Source organism: Athene noctua, chromosome Z (assembly GCF_965140245.1).
Source record: "Athene noctua chromosome Z, bAthNoc1.hap1.1, whole genome shotgun sequence".
Taxonomy (NCBI): Eukaryota; Metazoa; Chordata; class Aves; order Strigiformes; family Strigidae; genus Athene; species Athene noctua.
This window is the reverse complement of record NC_134077.1, coordinates 73,612,880-73,634,813: the sequence shown is the minus strand read 5'-3', so window position 1 is coordinate 73,634,813 and position 21,934 is coordinate 73,612,880. Positions and strand designations below refer to the sequence as shown.

Below are 21,934 nucleotides of genomic sequence, written 5' to 3'. Positions count from 1 at the left end.
TTTTAAGATGAATTTTGGCAAGTCATTCTGACTGCATAGCGTGGAATTGCTTTTTACTCCTCCCAAAGGGCTTCAGAGAGAGATCAGGCAGAGCAATGCTATCATGGCAGGAAAAACTTTGTTAGCTAATTCTTGTACACTGGCTTTTTGTGTAATCTTTTTTTTTGGACAGTCTTTGATTGTTGTAGATGCATGTCCCCCACCACATGGCTAAAGCAGGACCTTGCAGACGGGTGGCTGGGAACAGGCATTATAAGTCTGACAGTGATGTGGCACTTTTGCTACCTAAAGCAGATGAATATCTTTCTTGCATGTAGTAGTAATAATGTAGCAAATGCAGTTTGAAGAGAAGGGGCATAAACTAGAAGCCTTGATGTCCTGTATTGGTTTATTTGGCAAGGTTTTATTAGCAGGGGGGCTACAGAGGTGGCTTCTATAAGAAGATGACAGAAGCTGCCCCCGTATCTGACAGAGGCAATTCTTTCTGGAATCACGACAGACCTGCTGGTGACCAAAGCTGAGCTAAACAGCAATGATGGATAACATATTTAAGAAAGGTCAAAAATTGCTGCATAGCAGCTGGGAGAACAGGGGAGAGAGAATATGTGAAAGAATCAACTCTGCAGACACCAAGGTCAGTGAAGGAGGGGGAGGAAGAGCTCCAGGTGGTGGAGCAGAGATTCACTTGCAGCCTGTGGTGAAGACCATTGTGAGGCAGGCTATGCCTGTGGAGGTCCAAGGTGGAGCAGATAACCAGCTGCAGCTTGTGGAGGATCCCATGCTGGAGCAGGTGGATATGCCCTAAGGAAGACTATGTGGGAAGCCAGTGCTGGAGCAGACTCCTGGCAGGACCTGTGGCCCTGTGGAGAGGAGCCCATGCTGGAGCAGGTTTTCTGGCAGTACTTCTGACCCCTTGGGGGGCCCACACTGGAGCAATCTCTTCCTGAAGGACTGCACCCTGTGGAAGGGACCCATGCTGGAGCAGTTCTTGAAGAACTGCAGCCTGTGGGAAGGACTCATGTGGGAGTTTGTGGAGGTCTGCCTTCTATGGGAGGGTCTCCATGCTGGAACATGTGAAGAGTGTGAGGAGGAAGGAGCGGCAGAGACAATGTGTGATGGACTGCAACCTGCATTCCCCATTCCTCAGTACTGCTCAGGGGGAGAAGGTAGAGAAAACTGGGACTGGAATTGAGCCTGGGAGGGAAGGAGGGGTGAGGGAAAGGTGCTTATAGTTTTGTTCTTACTTGTCATTAGTGTACTCTGATTTAGACTGGCATTAAATTAATTTCCTCAAGACGAGTCTGTTTTGTCTGTGATGGCAATTGCTATGTTATCTCCCTGTCCTTATCTCGACCCATGAGCCTTTTGTTATATTTTCTCTCCCCTGTCATGTTGAGGAGGGGGAGTGATAGAGCAGCTTTGGTGGCACCTGGCATCTAGTTGGGGTCAACCCACCATGTGTCCCTTCTGTCCCCATGTTGTGTGGTTCAGTGAAGGCGAAGAAGTGTATAGAACCATTTTTGAAAGCTGTTTGAATTTAGTTATGTTGAGATGGTCAGCTGTAAATGTTTTACTTGATTGTTGGTTTTATAATTTGCTGGGGTTTTTTTCTGTGGGAAATTTAAATTTCATTAAATTCAATCTAGGTTCAAATACTTGAGCAAATATGTGAAGCTTTTTTAAAAAAACTGAAGTTTTAGGTACTTTTGTTAAACTCTAGTTCATTTTTATATTTGGTAGTTTGGGTTTTGTTCTGCTTTTCTTCCTCCTAAGTATATTTAAATAAGAAAGAATCTGTATTATGTGTAAATAGCTTCTGATTTCCAGATCCTTTGAAAATAATTCTCACTGACACTGGACTGTTGTGTATGACAACAAATGAGGCTTGCTTCTAGTTTTTCTTTTGTGGGGTGTTTCATGAGTGATCCACAGTGCTTTAGTTGTCTGCAAGATGAACGTATTCAGAGTGGTTCTTGCACTGTAAAGGATGTTACTAATGTGTAGACTTTGTCTTTAGCATCTGATATCAGTATTTATGGTCCTTTAGATCATATCATTTGCCTTAACCTTAGAATCTGTTAGCTTCATGCAGTTATTTGCATGTGTAACTTTTCTTTGTATTCAAATTCAAAAAGGTATTCAGTTAAACCTGTGTTATGTTTCTTTAAGAATAATTCAGGGGAGCCGGGGGGGAGATGTTGTGCTCAGTTGGATGTTTGCCAAGAAGTATCTTTGAACTGACAGTGTCAGGGGCAGAAGGCAGATTAGATAGTTGTGTTGTTCACTGTACTTTCCTTACCAGCTTCATTAAAATGCCAGTAAAAGCTTTTTAGTGTTTAAGGCATGTGAACTGAAAGTTAGATGCGTTTGAGTGGTGATACTGGAAAGGATTGCATGTTGCTCCCTTATCTGGACAATTCTGTCTTACATGGTGAAAATAGTTGAGGCAGAGGGTGCCGGTTTTCGTTCCCACTCCTCCTTGTCATTTTGCTATAGTCTGCTTTTATGGTTCTGTCCTGGTGCTTTTTTGCTATGATGTAATGTGCTTCTTCCATTTAAAATCAGTACTGATAACAATAACCTTAATGTTTTTCCTTTTTTGAAATTAAAAACCATACATATCGGGTTATCTTCCTGACTGTGTCCAGTAGTTAATTTGCTAAAGGATTTGTAACAAAGTATCTAGTTTTGGTCAATGTTTGTATGGAACTTTTTGTGACAATTTTATTTAATGAGAATGTATTGAACAGTCTTTTCTGTTTCAGAAGACTGATGTTTTTTGTTATGAGAGTGCATGTTCATTATTTGATAGCTACATAAACCAATTTAGAATCTGGGATGAATTTAAGACCAGGTTTTCTAATTACACTGTGTTAGAGTGTCAAAATATTCTGAGGTATTGATCATGTTGCTAATTTTAGCTACTCTTACACTCTTTTCTGTCACAGCCCCATGACTTTGACGAATGCAGATTTGATATTAGCGTAAACGATAGTGTTTGGTACCTCCGAGCTCAGGACCCAGACCACAGACAACAGTGGGTAGATGCAATAGAACAACACAAGGTATGTGTGTTTTCTGACTTTCTCTCATCAGATCGGGTGGTGCTTGCAGAAGGTTGTAAGCTTCCCTGTACAGTCATTAAGTACTCAAGGTGTTTGACAGATAAAAGCTGAAAGATTGAAGCTGCCTGTTCCATATATTTAAAAGAATTTATTTGCTTGTTCTTCATAAATAGTTTAGAGAACTGGGAGCTAACAACTGTGAACATTTCTTGAGGTCTCTAGTTTGAAAAAGAAAAAGCTTGCAGTATGTTTGAGTGACTTTTTAATTGTTTTGCTCATCCTCTCTCACTGATTATTGAATTGTTTTATATCTGTACTAGATGTTAAACTTGTTTGTCTTAGAGTCAATTCTCTTAGGTTATCATTCTGGTTTTAGGCTCCTCTCATCATCTGGCTGCTTTTACTGCATCAGATTACTGACTTTTGTCTCCTTGTCTTTTAAGACCCTACTCTTCATCATCATTTTGGTTCAGCTTTCCTGATCTATTCTTTGCCTTCAAATGGAATCAGTTAATTTCGTTTTACCTAAAGGGCTTGAAGGTCAGGTATTATTAAAGTAAGTAGCATGCAAAACATCTGTTATGCTTTCAGGTACTGCCCCAAGATGTTGGGTTTACCTACAGCAGCTAGCACAATGCAAATTCTGCATCTGAGTTGTACAGGCATTAGAGGAATACAAATTAAAATAGACATCTAAGTAGCTATGTATTTTTACCTTGAGCTTCTTGAAGTATTCCTTGTATAAGCACTATGTGTAATTATTGCCTTTTATTGGGCAATCCTTACAATAAGCAGTACATGCTCTTAAATTTAAGTGCTGACCTTTTGATAATTGTTCTCTAAAGAAAAAAAAATAATCTCAATTAGAATATTTGTCCATTTAGATCTTGGCATTTTGCCTTCACTTTGTTACAGAGGTAACATTAAAGCGTACAAAATTTAAGTTGCAAACCAGGATTTTTTTTTTTCTGTAGTCTAGTGAAAAAATGCAAAGTTAACCATGGAGTATTCTTGAGACAAAACCTGCCATTTGTTTCTACTGAAACACCTGAGAGAAATGTCTCAAGAGGATACACTGAACAAGTTACTGGATTACACATCCATAGAGCTGGCATTTCAAAAACTGTTTTACAGGTGTGGGGGTCTTCAGGTATGGATTTTTGGGGACATGGAACTTGATAACCATGGGCTAAAATTCAGAGTATGTTTGGTGAACAATTTAGCTGGTGACCTGCAATTTAATCTGATGTCCGGACAAACAGAAATGTAGGTTGGGTCATTGCATGCTACCATGCAGGAATGAATGAGGAAAACCCACAAATCCTGTCTTAAACTCTACTCTGCACAACCACAAAGGGTAGTCTTTTTCATGCTGTTCTTTTCCCTCTTTTAAGGCTGTCCTTAAGACTTGCTGAGTTCAGAGCTGACTATTTATAATATTGAAGTATTGAGTAGTAAATTAGACTTTGCCATTGTGTGGTAAATTACACAGAAAAACAATTACAAATTTACAAAAAACCCCACTTATATTTATCAACACTGAATTGTCTTCCTGTATTATTGCCAAGATCCTGTCATGAGGTACCTGTCTGCTTTTATTTTTCTGTGTGGTATTACTGGTAAACTGAAGTCATCTTACTCAGGCTCCTTTTCAGATTGTTAATGAGTGTTGAGGGGCATGAATTCTAGCATTCCAAAAGTGACCTCACTTTATGAAGAAGCCTGATTAATTATGCAGTTGAGTTTTTCCACTTTAAAAAAAAAGACTTAATACAGATTTTTAGACAGTTTAAACCTCCATGTTTTGCAATAATTTGGTAGTTCTTTAAAACAAAGTTGTTAAATTATACTGGATCTCTGTATTCACATTTAAGGAGTAGAATGAGAGGTTTCTTGGATAATTCCACTACCCATTTTTTTCAGTATTTACTTAGTATTGGGATAGGGGTAATGAGTGCTTTTTTCAGTATTTTATTCATGTTCTCTTCTTGCTTATTGCTACAAGAAAGTGAGTTGTGTTTTGGAATATTATACAAACTGAAAAACAGTGTGTCTGCAAGTAGGAAGTGGAAATAAAACTCTTTATATGCTGAACTGAGAAGAAATAGTTCAGTTTGCATCTTGCTGTCCTAATGTGATAACACTGGACTTGACTTTTCTGATTCTGGCTTTTTCAATATGTGTAGTTTGCGGTTTCGTGGCTATTCAACATTTTTCAGTTTCTTGGATACTGATTTTTACTCTAATGTTTACAGTGTTCAAGACAAATAGCAGTTGTTCCCATTCTTAAATGGAGAAGCAAATATTATGGCACCTCACTTCTAAATAAATCATAAAACCATTTAAATATTAAAGCAATACATTATTTAAAAACATTCTCCTTGTAGTATGCAGCTAAATACCATGATCAAGACAAGGAAACAGCAAAAGATAATGCTGTCTTGTAACAATAGCTCAGACTCAAAATAATTTAATTAAATCTGAGAAAATGAGGATTTGCTATCATTTTTTTCTGGTGCAATATTCTATTGTCTTCATAATACAGTAGCAGTTTTGTGTGATGAATGTTGTAGTTAGAGGTGCATCTGTTCCTACTAACTGTTCCTACTAAAAGACATAGGAATCTTACCACCAGAAGCCTTGGAGAAGTGCTGTATGCACATAATTAGGTGATTGTAATTAAACACAAACCAGAAATGTCCAAATCCAGTTTTCAGTCTGGTTATTTCAATGTTTCTTAAAGAATATGTCTCCAAATGTCTTGTTTCTATATTTTCAAAATTGAGTGGTTAGTGCTGTGTCCTCTAATTTATACAGAACTTTGTAGGAAACATGTACTGCTTCTTAGTAAGATTGGTAGGATCTGAAAAATAGATTTTATTGGAGTCTGGAAGTTAATCCCATTTTTCATTTGTATACACAATACTTCAGTGATCTTTAATTTTAAGCAACTTTTCACCCATCCTTTAATTTTCTTCAGTTCTTGTGGAAGCTTTATATTTAAGCACTTGATAGTAGAAGATGGGCTTTTGAAGCAAAATATCCCATTTCACTGAAAAGTTCAAATTTTTGTCTGCTTATTCTGAAATCTTTCTGAAGGAACTTTCCTGGCCAGGTTACCAAAACTCAAGCCAAAGTTCCTTGACAAGCTTTTTGTTACCAGATAAGAATTGTTTCTGTCTGAGAAGTAGGTTCTTGAACAGACATGTAATAATTTGAATAAAGTTGGGAGAGGAAATTACTTCCTTTACTAAGCAGTCATTTTTATTAAATTGAGTCTCCTACTATATAAAGTCCTTATTTTTGTTTGTTTTTGAAGTTCTTTGTTGCTCAGTGAGTGGGTAGGTAGTTCTGGTAGGCTGCTTAAGCTATTTGCTAACAAAAGTATGTTTGTGAGACTTACTGCAGCGTGTCACAAGGTTGTTTATCTTTAGAGTAGGAAAGATGGACTGAAACTTTGTGACTGTGTTTCATTGTGCTCCAAACAGAGAGAACACTGATTTTAACTAAGTTTATATTAAATTTTGGTATGAGCAGAGTTAGGAAAACTTTCTGCTTAGTAACACCAATGAGTAGCTGGTCGCTGAGAAATGTAAAACATCTAATGTTCAAGCATAAAAACTGTTAGAATTTGCTGCCTTTTTTAAATCATTGCATTAACCTTTTCTTCTGTTGAGGTTCCTAAATACTTACTAGATGAAATGCTTTGGGTACAGCTTCTAAAAGGTTTGTTAATTTCTGAACTGGAAAAGGGGAAAGTCTAGAACAGTGAGAATACCATCAGCAAGGCAAATGAGGAAATAGTTCATGTGTAACCAGGAATCCTCTCTTCTACTTCAATGTTTCATTAAATGTGCTGAACAGATATTTATCTGTAGAATATCTGGTTGTAAGGGTGTGTATCATTAGGAAGCTTCTCTGTTCTCTGAGACAGTCAGGTCTAGGATGACTGGTGACCTTTTCTTAGATGGATCTTATGGCAGTGTATATTGCTGAACTCAAGACCAGACTAGGCTTCCACTTTTCTCAAGTGTAAAAACATTGATGGTGCATGAGCACCAAGGTGTTGATGAGGCTTTTAAAAAGTTGCTCTCTTATTAAATAATAGAAGGACTGATTCCGAGTCTCTTCTATAGTTTGAAAATGGAGTATGGAATTTCTATACCTAAGATTAACCAGCTAAAATGGTGTTAGTTCTGTGCTATAAGGAAAATGTCTGTGTTTACCTGTAAAGAAGATGGATTCTTGCAGCATGTAGCTTCTAACAAATAAAACAAACGTGTGCTATGTAGTATCAATAAACAAGGTTTACTTTTTCACTGAAATGGAAGAGTGTTTCTTTAGACATACTAAACTTATCCCAAGTTTTCATTCTTTACCCTCTACTCTGTAGAGTTGATATATTAACTTACAAACTTTCATTACTTAAAGGTATAGATGAGGGGAGTGAATTGCTGTTTGCAGTAAGAACCATCTGGATAATTAAACTTATTTTGAGCAAATTAACTTGAACTTCTGAGATCCAGATAATGATTTCTTGTAATGTTAATCTAACACCTGAGTTTAAAACTTGCTAAGAATTTGTTTCAAAATTAATGTTTCATGAGAAACTCTGTATCAGCTCAGGATTGTCCCATTTTTGTTCCATCTTAGTCTTAATTTTTTCCACACAGATTCTGCACATGTTCATCTTTGACTCTCTCTTCAGCAAAACTAAATTTACAGTGTTTTATGTCCTGAATTTTCAAAATCTTGTGTTTATCAGACTGAAATACTGTTTTAAGTGTTGCTGAACTTCTTACAATTCCTGTCTGTGGTGTGTCAAACAGGAAAAGGTCATTCTCCAGAGGGCTATCTAGATATCCAGCCAGTTTTGGCATGTAAGGAGTAGGTAGGTTTCCTTTTTAATTTTGAACTGATGATATATAAGGTATGTATCTAGAACAGGAGTCATGAATTCCAAAGTCTGGCTGTGGAAGGCCTCAAATCACTACCTTGAAGGAGTGACTGCTGATTTCACTGTTAGTGACAGTGGAAGAGAAGCTGTCAGCTACTTAGAAGAGGGTTACACAGAAACACTGGGAAGAGTAAAACTCATAAAATGTCTCTTCTAGCAATTTTTTTCCCCCATATGACTTGGGGGGAGAGAGTATGGCAGCCTCAGGGGGGGAAAAGATAATTTAGCTTGTAAGTAATTCTAATTTTATTAAATTCTTAATGTACTACAACCTTTTAAATTATCAGTTCTCAAACTCAGTAAAATGCTTCACATCCCAGTTGTTTGCATTGCTTAAGTACAGATCTAGTTAAAATGGTGAAAAACCAAAAAGCTGGTTTTGCCAGGCTAGTAAAGCCAAATTTAGGCATAAGTATTAGAACAGTTGATTCACTTCCTTTAGACACTGATACATTTGCAAACAAGTAAACCAGAATCGGGACTCTTAGTTTTGAGATTATTTTCTGAATGTGGATCCTAGTTCATAAATTAATTTATAAAGTTGCAGAGCAAACTTTAAATAGCATAATTTTGATTGCAGTTCATAAGGGCATTTTAGAATATTCCTATGGAAAAAAACCAAACTAAAAACATTGTCAGCTTGAAACTTTCCCAAAATGTTTGTTAACCACCTAAAATGTGGGGTGTTTTTTCCACATAACCTAAACATTTAACAGTTACCTTATGCACGGAGTATTAAGAAAAATTAATTTCACCCTTAGGGTCATCTTCATGTTCTGTTTTCTCTTGTCAGTGTACTGTGCTAAAGGAATTGCTGAATGTGCATTGAAAAAATATTACTGGTAACAGTAATTGTGATGTTGAAGCAAAGAAGACAATCAGATAGGTGTCTGAGGAGAGGGCAAAGGGTAGAGGTGGGTTTTTGCTAGTCTGAGTGCAACACTATACAAAAGCAAAATTCCCCGTGGCTTAGAACAGCACCATAGTGTTGTCCATTTGAGAAGCATCTTAAATACAATGAAATAACTCAGAGTACTCTTAAAGTAGCCCCTTCAAACTCTTCTAGTTGTTCCAATTAAAAGATTGAGTTAGTGTCAGATTGCTTAAATCTGTTGGTAATACAAATCAGCTTCTAGATAAACAGGATGAAGGACATCAGGTGAAATACTGAAGTTCAATATTAAATTACTTAAAATTAAACTTGACCTTCTGTCTTTGTTTCTTCTCTTATGAACTCAAGTATAAGAGGTTATGCAGGAATAATTTTTTTCAAACTCAGGAAACCTTAAATTTCACTTCCAACTTGATGATAAATACCCAGAGTATCTCCATCCTCAGTGTTTGTTCAGTAATTGGAATGCTGCACCTTCAGACTGAGAGCCAAGTCCCTCTACCCATTCCTTCAACCTAATACTTACCTTAAGAAATTTCACATTAACAATACTTAATAAAGCTTTTGTTTGAATACTATGTGTAAATATATCTATGAGATTATTTTTAGTTAGCTGTGGGAAGAAAACACTGGAAAATGCTAATGGATGTAACTTTCTCATACTACTATTTTATTAGCAGTAGATGCCAGAGCAAAAATTTTTCTCACCAGTTAATCTGGTCAGAAACCAGAGTTTTAATTTGTGAAAGAGCTCAGGTTATTGACAGGAAAGGATGAGAGTATAGGAGGGTACTACATTTGTAACTTTTTCCACAGGCTTTCTGCAGTTGTGAGAACTGTAACATTCTGTTAATGTCAGGGTAATTTTCTCCTTTTCTGCACCTCTAATCCTGCCCTAAAATTGAACAAATTTACTGACAGTGCCAGTAAAGACATGTAAATAAATTACTTCAAATCTGTTGCATGTCAGGACTGAAATTAATATTGGCAAGATAATTCAGAATGAAGAGGAAAAGTGTATGAAGAGTAGGAATGCTATAGTAACATTTTGATTTGGCATACTGATGTAACAAACTTTTAAAGTAGAAATTAAACGAAAAGTATAAATTTCTGGCATCAGTACATGGTTTTATACTTTAAACTTAATTTTCCTATTTTCTGGCAGATCTTTGTGGAGCTGCTGAAATAAGCAGTTGGTTTGCATGGGCTATGTTTAAGTGCATGACAAAACACTGCAGATGGTCTTCAGAAGTCTACAGTGATGCTATGACCTTTATAAATCTGACATTTTTGGTACTAGTGTACTATATTGCTGACAACAAGGCACCATCAGGTAATTTCTAGGAAATGGTATCTGCTCTAATTTGATGAGTGAATATTAATTATAAATACAATCTTGTTGATGATTATAAAATTAAAACTTTCCAATAGTGTACTTCAAGCTGTATCATACAGGAGAGGGAGCAACAGGAGTAGTGTTTGTTGCCATTTTTCCATCTATTCTCCTGGAGTTTAGGTGTTTCAGTAATGTGTTGGTTTTTTTAATTATTTGCTTCCTCAGCAGTGGTCTGAAGAGGAAAAAATGTCTCCCTAATCCGTTCATTTTTTTGGCATTTAATCCTAACACCAGTTCTTCTGTCCCTAGTTCCCTCTATACCCATTCACAAATAAGACTGGTTTAAGAGGAAGCAATAGTGCAGACGAAGGAAAGAACAGGAGGTTTGGGAGCAGGTAAATACTGTTTAACTTTGGTTTTATTTCTCAAGTTCATATTGAGGATTGTAGGATAGTGATGATGATGCCTCCTTTTCCCTCTTGATATCGGTGGCCTAAGTGGAATAACTTTAAGTAGTCTTAGTGTCAGCTATTGTTCCCTGTCAAATTGATTTGGATTGCTTTGTGTTGTCTGATGCTCTTCAGAACATCAACAAAGTCAAATTTTCCTGTTTGATGTTGACACTTTGGATTGTATAGAATATTCTTTTCATATCACATATTGCTTCAGAAGCTAGTGCCCCACTCTCACTGTGGTGTTGTGAGGCACTGACTTGCAGTAGTGCAGGTTGCTGGAGAGGAGGCAGGAGAACAGCATTCAGGTATCTTTGTTAAACTTTAAAAAGCTGTTACCTGTTTACCAGATGTGTAGGCAAGTTGCTGATGAGCGATAGAGAAATAATGCTTAAAGGTGTTGCAAAAACATTGTAACTAGAAAACCATGAACTGTTGTTCGGTCTTATGGAGGAACTTGGATTTGCTCTTATTGCTGTTCTGTCACTGTTGTATGTTGACATAAAATATGTAACTTAAATTCTTGTGTATTTGACATCTCCCTTCAAAGCTGTATTTGAAGTGTTTGCAAAAATATTCCTTGGTAACTAAACAAGAAAATAAGTCCAGGCATAGTCTTCTGAACTCTGTAGTTCAGAAAGTTAAATAAGTTTATTTTGGATTGTGGCCTGAATCTCCAGATTAAAGTGGGAAATACACAGAAGGATATAGCTGTCTCAAGTCCAAGCACCTTGTCTAGCTTTTCAGGTTCATTAGTGCTTTAACTGTGAATACTGGTGTTACCTAAAGCAAAGACTCTCAAAACCAAGATTGGTTTAGAGAGGAGATACTGTTTTATTCTACATATGGTGCTAGGTGGAAAACATCCACAAATCAAGCACACCATACAAAATAACTTCATAGTATTTATGTGCTTCAAACTACATGATTATGTATTTACTATTGTGATTATGGGTTATTTATTATGTCTATCACTCATTGGTTAGTAACATGCTCACTCCAATTCAGAGTTAGTGGGTTTTGAATTTTCCATGCAAGCTCAAAAGGTGAGGGTCTTTATTTGGGCAGGGGTCTTCAAAAGAGTGGATATGATTTTTACTACTATAGCAAGGATAGTTCTTCCAAAGAATAATCTCTAATTAACTGATCTGTGTTTAACAATTTTAACAAGCTTCCATATTCCAGAATGTTTCTCTTCTTCAAGGATGGTAGCACCTGATTAGAAGTTCCTTACTAATTATTATTTATGGTGTGAAGAACAGACTGACCAAGCTGATGCATCCAATCTGTACTTGTATTTGAGAAACATTTGTATGGGCAGTAATAGGTACTATGTGTGTCCTTGGGTGCAATGAGAAGCAGTTGTGTGGCCTACAATTCCCTGGTAAACAATACTTTCTTTCCTATGGATACCAAGCACATGAACTTTAAGCAACTCTGAACAAGGCCTCTTGTTCAGGGTAACACTAGCTTTTTCATTTTTGCTTTTTGGTGACATCTGACTAGTATAGGTATCAGAGGCGAAATAAATTCAAGAGTCCTCCCTAAGGAAGAGTCATAAAGTCAGTGCTAATTCTCCTAATATTAACTAGTCATCCTTATTAGATGCTGTGTTTCATTGCAAGTTTGACTGGTAAGCATTGTAACAGTGAGGGATCATAGAATGGTTTTAGCCTGGTTTTGCTGTTAAAGGGATTTCTTCTTGCCATCCACATTGAATCTGAGCTTCCCTTCATAGAGCAGTTTTACTCAGTCTGGAGAGTTTATTCCCTTCATCTCTACAACACTTAAGATTTGTTGTCTTTTTCTGTTAGATAGAACACCCCCCCATTCCTCAGTTGTTGTTCATATGAACTCTTGATACCTTGTATGGCTCTCTTCCAAACTCAGTCCTCATCTTTCTTTGAGGTACAGCACCAAAATCGTAGGATCCTTGGTACTCCTGCTGAGGATCCTACAGATGTTGTATAGAATGTAGGATTACTTTGTGGGTCTTGTAGACTACATTGTTTTGTAACGCCATGATTTTTTTTCTTGCTCAGCTTGAGAACCACTAAATCTGATTCATCTCTAGAACTGCCTGCAGATTGTTACCTGTTCTGTACTTGTGCAGTACAATACTTCCTATAACCTAGTAAACCTTGAACTTCACTTTTTTCCAGTGCACACAAGTGTTAAGTTTTTGCTGCTCTATCAACTTCAGTCTTTCCAGCTCTGTTTTCTTGGGTTTTGGTTTCTTTCCAGAAATAATTCTTTGTGCTGCTTGGGTTGTGTTCAGCTTCTTAAGTGATTGTGCTTCTTTATGTACTTTCTAAAGTATGGAGACTGGCTGAGTAAAGAAAGGTTAGATCATTTAGTGGTATCTTGGTCGATACCTGAGCTTGCTTGTTGTTCTCTTGGGAGCTGCTTATCTGAGTCTTAAGCTGTGTACATACGTGCACTTAAGATGATCTTAAATCTTTGTATCCATGAAAGCTGTGGTTACTGTCTGCCATATGCCCCTAATTAAATTTTTTCTTCATCTAGTCAGAGCATTAACAGGTAGACTTCATAATCTTAGTAGAGAGGTCTTGAACTCTCCTTCCCTCAAACCTCTGCCCCCAAACAGTAGTGAACTTAGTTAAGATGGTTTACTCCTGTCTTTCCTTTAAAGTAGATAAATATATGAGTTGACTTAATGCACATGAAAGTTAAAGTTACCTTTTGATCACTGTATAGCCAGACCGATGAACCAGGGTGTTCTGAAACAGCTGAAGAATGCTTGAAGATTATAGGCCAAAATGCAAAATAGCAGAGCATTGCCTTGTGAGTGCAATACCACGTGAAAGAAAACAATTTTCAAAGTGTTAACTCGGTATCAAATAGCATGAAAGGCTTATGACACTACTCCTAAGCTGTTAAGAGTATGTCAGTCAGTATTTTTGTAATGCTGTTTAATGAAGGGTGGTATACATGGCTAAAGTAAATGTGGTGCCAAGTTTAATGCTGAGTCTTGAGGTGACAGGAACTAAGCTACCAGACTAAACATGCAGCTGGCTGTGCAGTAAATAACCAGTCTCATTTCAATAAACAAATGGCATTCTAGTAGTAAACTCAAAGTTGTTATTAATTCACTTTGTGAAAACAACTGTGAAAAAAGTGATCTATATGTATATTTTCATTTATAGAAACAAGGGGAATGTCAGTGTTTGTAACTGCCAGAATGACAAACTAGTTCTGGAAGTTGAGCGCTCTGGCGGAGTGGCAGCATGTTTCTGCATGGTATCCCTGAAAACAGTATTGTTCATTGAGAGAGGCCTCTGTCAAGCTTGACTTTGGTGGTAAATGCCCCTTTGAATCAGGGTGACCTCTTGGTATCAAGAGCAGAAGATGTAGAGCTGCTATGTGGAAGCAGTGAGTCATTAACCAGTTCAAAGTTGACACTTGCTGAATAGATCTTCATGCTGTTGACTCAGAATTATTACTTATCAGCTCAAACAGTACCAGTTTAACGGAAAAGTCTTGGATGCACTGTGTGTCTCCATCTACCAAATGCAGTCTTTCTAAAAAGTCTGTAAGGGGTGTTTTTCTTCAGTGAGCTTTCATTACACTGAAATTCATTGAGGTGGTACTAACAGAATTACACCCTAGCCATAGGAGTAGATGCTGCTCAGCCACATGTGTGGGATGCAAAAGTAACAATGATACATATTCAGTAACAGTCAACAGAGGTAACTTTTTGGTTCTTTTGAGAGAGACAGACATGCACACACCACTACCACCATCCCCTTGTGCCCCTTCTGAAAAAGATAGTATCTGCAGGAGCTAACATGTTTCTAAAGAGCTGGGGGAGTTATTTTAAAAATACAGGACTTGGGGCATCTTCTCCTTCCTTAATTTAATGTCCACTTGCTGTTATTGGAAGCTCTTAAGGTAATTCTTCTAATATAATTTCTATGGTAGAACAGCAAAAAGATCCTTTTGTCTCTCTGAAAAAGTTAATGATTGAAAATACGCATTTGCCATCGCTTCAGTGTCATCTAAGTGAATGGATTTACTGCAGAGGAATCAAAATTCTGGTGTCTTGAGCATACCTATTTTAAATGGGAGGGAAGGAAGAAAGGTTTAATATTTAACTGCTAGTATTTAAATATTGTCCTAGATTGATTGGTACATAGGCATCAGAAAATGGGGAGGGAATAAAGGGAGGGGTGTCTAACATCCCCCCAGCAAGCTGAAATAACCTGTGGGGATTTATGTATTGTCTTAAAATTGGTGGTTTAAGCAAGCAAATATAACTGAGGCTGTTCAGCTGATAAGAACTAGTTGTCCTGATGTAGATAATGATGCTGCTAGTGAAACTTGTAGATGTTATAGAGAAGCCATGCTTTCAGGGGAAGATTAGATAGAATCCTGAAGTTATTAGTCCTTTACTGGAAATAACAAAAGTCTCTTTCTTTAAAATTGCATATCCTCTTTCAAGGAAGAAAATTGAGCTTGGGTGTGTCTTACACATTCCATTATTTCAGCACAGTCATCAGCGGGAACTCTTTAGTACATGTGATATTGCTTGTCACAATGTTACTAAATTTGCTAAGTGTACTTACTGCTGGAAACTGTATTTCCTGAAATTTTCCCTTGAGGGGCAAGCCAGTGAATCAGCAGTTTCAGTTGACCGTACAAGCGTATGCTGCAGCAAACCTAAATGCTGTCACTTCCAAACTGTTGAAACTTCCCTTTCAGGGCAGAAAAACACCAGTTCTTTGTCTGTCTTGGCAGCCTTTTGCCACTCCTGGGCCCATGTTTGAACAGCAGCTATAAGTTGCAGTTTTATTAGTAAGTAGTTACAGTTAAGACTGTTTAAAGCTGCACTAAAGCTTTCAATCCATTCCAGCCCAACACACTTGATCGATTAAGAAGAATGTAGATTGTTTCACTTTGGCCAGTCCAATCTTTCTTTGCCTGTGTGTTCCAGTTAATGTTTCATAACAATCTCTTTGGCTTTGAAAATAGATATTGTAAGTCTCTGAAGAATGCATCCTTATGGGGTGGAGACCTGAGTATCTAATTGGACTGCTCTGAGCAGGAGGTGGTACTAGAGATATCTTGCAACCTAGTCATTCTGATTGTTTGATAAAACCACATTTCTTATGTAGCAGCTCAATTCTTCCTCGCTCATGTCATAATATTTTCAACTTCGAAGCAAAAGCATTCCTCATTTCTGTCTTGAAAGATCTTTTTTTTAACAAAAAAAAGTTTTATTGCCTAAACTTGCTAGTTTTCAGACTTTGTAAATAAAAGATCTGGTTACACTCTATCTCCTTGAAGTTTTGCTTTATTCTTGCACTATTCAAAGATGCAGCTCCTCCTTATTTATATCCTTGTTTCTACCTGCTCTCAAATATGCTAAATGAGGTTAAGTAGAAAATAAAATATGTATTTAATGTGTTTGGTGGTATTAGTAGGTTTGAGGAAATCTGGGAAAGCCTGCCATTTTGAAATTTAAAAAGAAAGTTAAAAGATAAGTAACAACAGCTATGTACACTACACTTCCCATAATCTAATCAAACAACACATAGGATTTAAGGTTTGTGTAAGTATATCTTAATGATATTCAGAGATTTACTGGACTGGTTTGTGTTTTAATTCCTGAAAAGAGGTCATCATGTCTTCTAGATGTATGTCTTTAACAGATCAAGAGTGGTCAGCTGACAGTACCAGTCATTATAGCCTCTCTTCAAGTATCCATGTGAGTAGACAGGTGATGTGCCTGAAGTAAAAACATGATCCGTTATGTGTTCGGTCATATGAAGAGGAAGTCTGCAATATGTGACCTGAGGCTGCAATTAGAAGCAAAACTTGTGTGTCACCTGGCTGGAAAGGTTTTCTGCCAGCCTCATTGATTTATAGTGTCTCAATATAAAATGCTTCAAGAAAGGTCTTGCATTTTTAGAGCCCTGTGATACATAGTCTACAGTTTTTGTTTACTCTCCTAGACCGTGGGCAGCTTTGCATCTGGAGTGCTTTTGGATGTAGATATAATAGCTTCACTCTTCCACCATTTTTATGGCTGCTACTTTGTCATGCCTGAACTGGACTATATGCAGATCTGTCAGAATATGATCTGGTGCCAGAACATGCATTTTGTCACTGCCATGCAGAATAGGCAGGGAATGCCTTGCTTACCATCAGGTGGGCATCTTCTTCCCCTCACTTAGCAATGGAGCGAAGTCAGCTTTTAACCTGTTGGAATTTAAAGGAGGTAACAGCAAGAATATCGCCATTCTCCTTAAGTCTTATGTCACTCATACATGTGCTCTGGTGTCTGCAGGCAGTAACATAAATCTTTAGAGCAACTTGTGAACTCTTAACACATGGGTGGCTTTCTCATGATGAATTAATTCTTCAGGTGTATAGTGCTGTAAGGGAACCAGCAATGGGATCAGACCAGCAATATGTAGAGAATCTATGAGTCTACAAAACTTATCCTGAGGATGTGCATATTGAATGTGTTTCTGCAGTTGCCTGGACTTTTCAAATAACAGTGTACAGTTAAGACACAAGTTTGTGCAGAAAGTCCTTCTAGAGCTTGTACAAAACACAGTGGTGATGTCATGAAACAAGACAGTTCAATTTCTAGAAGATTGAATTAGAATAGGCTACTAAACTGTTTGTTTTATCACTGGTGCTAATAAGTAATACTGATGCATATTGCAGGGAGGTTTTTGTGTTGCTACCCAGCACTGCACAAGCATCCTTTATCTTGTTCATACTTTTTTTACCCCTCTGGAGGCAGTAGAAACAATAAGGGTGACCCCCAGCTTGATGCACAATTTAATGATGACCAACAGTATTATTTATAGAACCACTGATAATGCTTATCTTCAAAGTCCCTGAGCATTATAGAGCCTAGATACTTCGGTTTGCTTGCTTCTGGTGCACTAGAGCAGCCTTTTATGAGCCTTTTTTCGACCAGTTTCCAGGTTTTCCTTCAAGGACAGGGTAGGTACTGTGCTTCAAGTTGTTTTTCCTATTGTCTTGCACAGAGGGTGTTGGCTTTCAGCAAAAGCAGTCTGTTTGTTTTTATATGAATGAATAATGATAGTGTAGGAGGTGTTTTTTTACTGGCAGATTAAGTTGAATTTAATATTTTTACTGATATGTGTAATGCCAGATAATATTTTGTCAAATATTAGCTTTCTGAAAGTTGCATTGGATAAAACAGTTCTACAAACTCTGAAGTAAGCATGCTTTTAAACTTGGGTGTTATGAGTAGATTAGATAACATTTCAAATTAAATGTCTCTATCACTACTGCATGACTTTTTATGAGTTTGGAAGGGTTTAACTAGAACTTTGTTTCTTCTGATGAGTCTCAAACTGCATATGCATAAAGGGAAAACTAGTTTGGTTAGAACCTACTTAATGCATAGTCTGTACATTAAATACTGTGCCTGTTCATCTGGCTTGTACATAAAACTCCTTTTCACAGTTAGCTGTATGTTTGATAGCAGCAGACTAATGGCAGGGCAGTTGAATGTGAAAGGTTTGCTCAGACATGATACTTGACAGAGGTGTTGGGTTTTTTTCTGTATGTCCTGTATTAAATGTTCTTTTCTAAGGCTAAATTATATTGATCCTAACTACTCATGTTAGATTGAGTTTTAAGAAATCTGTGCCTAAATATTTGTCAGAGTATTTAATTTGGTGCTAATAACTTTGGACAAACTTAACTGGAAATTAATGTGTTGTTAGTTGGTTCACCATTTTGAACTGAGTGGTGTGACCAGAATAATTTCATTAATCTCTATTAAATCTTATAATTCACTGTCATTCTTTCAGCAATAATTGTCATTGTTACTTCTTGCATACTGTGTGGAAAACTTCATCCTCACTTAGCAATGTTTCTCAAATGTAATTATACAGGCTAAAGGTAAAACTACTCCGGTTTTAATTGTCAAAGAAAGGTTTATATGCACAGGGACTGAAGCAGAAACGGGGTAAGGGTTACTGTTGGGCTTTGACCAATAGTAACCTTTAGACGTGTCTGTTTCCTTTTTTCTATTCCCCTCTAGTGGTCACACAGGATATTAACTTCGTAGAGGTTAAACACATGAATTGGTATCTTTTCAAATGCTTGCACATAAACTGACATAGAAGTAATGTGGGTGTATGGAAATTTAATTTGCCCAGTCCTGACCTGTTAGAATGCAGTGTATTATGATAATCTTGTGATGGGAGGACATACTCTTATGCTTCTGGTTGGTGATTTAACAAACTTTTGGAAATAATCTGAATTTTTATCCTTTTGGATATCTAGATGTGCCTTTTACTTGGCGCTGAATCATACAAAGCTCTTGACATTATCAAAATTTGCTTCTGAAGTTTTTTGAGGTGTGTATCTTTGCCTTTCTGCATTTGGGAGTAGGTCTTATGTCTAAGCATTTGAAGTGTTAAGATAATTTCAGTTTAGCATTTTGTTTTTATCATGTTACTTGTTCTTGACCCACAGACCAACATGAGAATTATAGAATCAGGTCGTGCTAGTCTTTGTAAACCAATTCATGTTTTCATTTAATGTTTTTACCGATGTCGGTACCTCCATTGTGTATCAGGTGTTTAACTTGCAAATGTTTCTTCTTGTGTAAGCTCTTTTCTGGTTGTCACGCAGAACTGTCCTTTGTTTATCTAATTGTCCTTTCAGAACTTTGTAATTGATGCTTTCTGTCTAGTGTGTTAGTTTTTTGTAAAAGACCAAATTACTTCTGGACAGGACTATTGCCTAGTTAGTTTGAGTTTAAGACATGTTGCCGAATTGAGGTGTGGCTGGAAATGGGTGTAGAACTTCTGCTGATGGCAGGGTCCGTGTGCATAAGGAGCTTTTAAACCCCAAACCACCGACCACGCGGAGTGAGAGGCCGTCATTCCTCCCCTGCCGCTTCACGGAGGATGTTCCCCAAACGCCGGTTCAGGTGGACGCCGCGCGCGCTCCCGTCCCCGCGGCTGCCGGCGCCGCCCGCCCCGTGCCGGCAGGGCGCGGGCTGCTCCGCTCCCTGGCAGCGGACGCGCCGTGCGCAGCGCGCCGGGCCTGCCTTCTAGCTCTTGGGCATCGCCCCTGGCAACGCCCCCTTTCGAACTTCAGACGTAGCCGTGGTGTGGTAATACTTAGGACAGCTATTAAGTGCAGTTTAACTGTTATGCAATTTTGTGTAACTGTTAAAAAGAACCGTATGGCACGTGCTTTCAGTCAGGATCGGAACTCTCCTGATTTCCAAAGGCACAGTTGTGCAAGGACTACCCTTAAACCAAGATCAAGCAGTATGTGTTTGAATTAACTCATTCTTTAAAATCTGTGACTATTTCCTCTAGCTTTCAAAGCATTAAGGCAAATATGAACCCTTACTTCAGTACATTGGGAGCTGAGCTTTTCCTGACAGTGCAATAGTAGCGTGGCGATTTCTAGTTCCTGTCTAGCTCTACAGATCCTACTTGTGCCTCTCCTGACCCAGGTTCATAGGAGGGACAAATGTAGCCCTCTCCAGTCTTGCTATAGTACAAGCTGCTTATTTTTATTACTAAGTATACAGAAGGAAGCAGTTATTGTCAGCTTGAGCTTTGGTACTTTTGCTCAGGGAATAGTTTTATTCTGTAAATTCACACTTTGACACAGTGATTCCCAAGCCTGAGGAGCAGGATGGTACAGATGTTCTGTTGCTTACTTTCTCTATGGGTCTTGCATGTCCAGCTCAGTGTCCTGGCTAGTTTTGGAGCACCTGTGTCTCCCCATTCAACTTTTGTGGAACCTTAGCATTTAAAGATGTTGAATAATATTTGGTGAACACTTTTCCTGTGTACATTAAGAGAATTCATGGAAAAAGAGTGCACATCTGTTTAATTAAATATGGGTGTAAACTGTATGGATTAAGATTATCAAAGGCCAGTCATTGCCTTTAGTTGCCTCTTCATCAACCTACATTCTCTTCTCTCTGCAGTGATTTGTGTTAATACTACTTCTCCATTGTGTTAATACTGCTTCTCAGCCCTTTCTTTAGAAAGCAGTATGTAGTTCCACGTCTTATCAGGCTGTGCTACTCTAGTTCATGCAGCTGCTAGAGCAGCAGGCAACACATGGTGACTTAGCAAAAGTATATAGAGTTTGAGAAGTAAAGACCCGAAAGATAATTGTTACTTAGATTGGACAAGTGAGTTTATCAGTTAAAATAATTTTAGGGCTATAGTTTCTATTTTTTCAATTGTCTTATACTTATTTTTACACTCAGAATTCCTGTTTTTTTCCTCCTGAGCATATAGTATGCTTACTTTGGAATTTTAACATCACTGTTGGAGGAAAAATATGTCAGCATTTCTTTACCTGTTTTTTACAATTGCAAAGTCATGGTAGAAACTTTTTTGCTTTCTACCATGTAGTCTCCTGCACTGTGCTTGGCAGGACTGTAGGTAGGGGAATCATCATCCAGGTACTGTGACCTTAATTTATGAAATTCCCATCTCTGCCTTCCTGCTAATAACTACCTTGTTTCTGAAACCTTCAATTTCCATTGTCAGCAGCTATGTAACAACTGAAAAATCAGGCCTACAGACACATGTTAATTGTATCTTTAACTTCAGTCCTTAGAAGTGCATCCCAGACTGCCTTACCTATAGTGTCTGGTGTTATTACTGTCTGTATCCATCCCTAGATAGCACTTCCATGGCTCAGCAGTAACCCTTCAAGTATACGTTGAAGGATTTGCAACAAGTCTAAAAATTGCCCTTGGAACATAGACGTTTTGCAGAGCTTTGCTGCTTAGTCCTCCCCAAGTCTTTCACAGTACCTTCCAACTCGGTCATTTTGCATGTTTACTCTTTTCTATGTTACTGTTTTTCATAAGATACTGTGGTTTGATCTTTTGGATGTTTTAGTATGACTTTTCACAAATACTGTGGAGAGCATGATTAGAGTCAGTATCCTAATGCCTGTTCCATCACCTCCTAGGGTGAGCCGTATGCCTTAGAGGGAGGAGCTGCCTGCTGCTTGTGTTATGTAAAATAATAAATAATTTATAATGCTAACTGAAAATATCTGCCTTGGTAGACAAACAGATGGGAAATGCTTGACAGGCACTAAATTGAGACATAATAAAAAAAATCTGTTGAAGACATGGGAGAATAATCTGCTTTATTTTTTTTTTTTTAAGTGGGGGAGCTTTCCTGTGAGTCTGCTTTACTCGAGAGTATTACTGACCTACTTAAG

At 37.7% G+C, this 21,934-nt stretch overlaps 1 protein-coding gene across 2 annotated transcripts in view; it reads left to right on the top strand.

Moving 5' to 3' along the window:
• Positions 1-21,934, top strand: part of CERT1 (ceramide transporter 1) — a 77,480-nt gene that overhangs the window by 18,728 nt on the left and 36,818 nt on the right. For both annotated transcript variants that reach the window (XM_074931553.1, XM_074931552.1), the window contains exon 3: positions 2,949-3,065. In XM_074931553.1, the coding sequence (XP_074787654.1) occupies positions 2,949-3,065 (117 nt within the window). The remainder of the gene's footprint in view (positions 1-2,948; positions 3,066-21,934) is intronic.